Below are 1,576 nucleotides of genomic sequence, written 5' to 3' on the forward strand. Positions count from 1 at the left end.
AAAGCGGACTATACTAAGAGCTCTCCTAAAATGCTAGTGACTGGCAAACAACACGTATCCAAAAGCAGCCAGTTATTTGCTGCCACCAAGAACATTAGGAGAAAGGCAGCTTCACTTCTCACTGATGCAAAGGATATGGAGTTAATAAATTCAACTCTCAAGACATTTGCACCTGACAGTCCTGTTGACGACAAGAAAACTGTGAGCGGCTTTCAGGAACTCAAGAAACTGGACCCTCTTGCAGTAGATCAGCAGGACGTGGTGGACTTCAAGGTGACAGAAGGGAAACCAGTCAGGGACCCTTTGTCAGGTCCCAGTGCAGAACAGGCTGGAACAGAGGACAAGACCCTGCTACAGCCACTAATGTCTCAGATGTCTGGCTCAGTTACTGCTTCCATGGCCACAGACTCAGCTCCCCAAAAAGCTATAGTGATATTAATAGACCCATTAGCAGCCACTAGAACAACAGACACACATACATCAGTTCCAAGAGTGAAAGGTGGCAAAAGACATGTTAATGATGATGGCAGAGACCAGTCTTTTGTCAAGAAAATGTACTTCAACATAAGGCTAACAGAGAGTGCCAGCACATACAGAGACATTGTAGTGAAGAAAGAGGATGGATTCACCCAGATATTGCTATCAACCAGATCAACAGAAAAAAATGCACTGAATACAGAAGTAATTAAAGAAATAGTGAATGCTCTGAATAGGGCTGCTGCAGATGACAGCAAGCTTGTATTGTTCAGTGCAGCTGGAAGTGTCTTTTGCTGTGGTCTTGATTTTGCGTATTTTGTGAAACATTTAAGGAATGACAGAAACAGAGCAAGCTTTGAAATGGTGAACACCTTCAAGAACTTTGTGAATACTTTTATTCAGTTTAAAAAGCCTATTGTTGTATCAGTCAATGGCCCTGCCATTGGACTTGGTGCTTCCATGTTGCCACTTTGCGATCTAGTGTGGGCAACTGAAAAGGCGTGGTTCCAAACCCCTTATATGACCTTTGGACAGAGTCCAGATGCATGTTCTACTGTAACATTTCCAAAAATCATGGGTGAAGCATCTGCCAATGAAATGTTAATTGCTGAGCGAAAACTGACAGCACGGGAGGCTTGTGCCAAAGGCCTGGTCTCTCAAGTGTTCTTGACTGGAACTTTCACCGAGGAGGTTATGATTCAAATTAGGAAGCTTTCCTTATATAATGCAATTGTGCTAGAAAAATGTAAGACCCTTGTTCGCTGTAATATTAAGATGGAGTTGGAAAAGGCCAATGAGAGAGAGTGTGAGGTGCTGAGGAAGATCTGGGGCTCAGCCCAAGGGGTAGAATCCATGGTAAAGTATGTTGAAAATAAAATTAATGAGTTTTAATTGTCCGTCTGTCTGCTCAGGACCCAAGAACTAAGCAGAATCAAATACATCATGAGGTGCAAGATGCCCTAATCCATCTGCATAGCACAAAACAATTTCACCCAAGGTGAAGGCTTGGAGGCAGATCTGGAAATGTCCAAGCTATGTCTTTAAATTATCATGGCAATTTTTAAGTGCTGTAACTTTAAAAGAATTAATAAAACATTTC

The 1,576-nt window shown here is 42.3% G+C and overlaps 1 protein-coding gene across 1 annotated transcript; it reads left to right on the top strand.

Moving 5' to 3' along the window:
• The first annotated feature begins 6 nt into the window (after window positions 1–6).
• On the top strand, window positions 7–1,566 carry LOC111528346 (testis-specific chromodomain protein Y 2-like). Its single transcript, XM_026450169.2, has one exon. It carries the CDS (start codon window positions 31–33, stop codon window positions 1,366–1,368), a length of 1,338 nt encoding a protein of 445 aa, XP_026305954.2. The 5' UTR covers window positions 7–30; the 3' UTR covers window positions 1,369–1,566.
• Window positions 1,567–1,576: the final 10 nt, after the last annotated feature.

This window comes from Piliocolobus tephrosceles, unplaced genomic scaffold (genome assembly GCF_002776525.5).
Source record: "Piliocolobus tephrosceles isolate RC106 unplaced genomic scaffold, ASM277652v3 unscaffolded_14556, whole genome shotgun sequence".
Lineage (NCBI taxonomy): Eukaryota > Metazoa > Chordata > Mammalia > Primates > Cercopithecidae > Piliocolobus > Piliocolobus tephrosceles.

Coding starts and splice junctions, on each gene's coding strand:
- LOC111528346 (XM_026450169.2), top strand. CDS start 31: ATGCTAGTGACTGGCAAACAACACGTATCCAAAAGCAGCCAGTTATTT.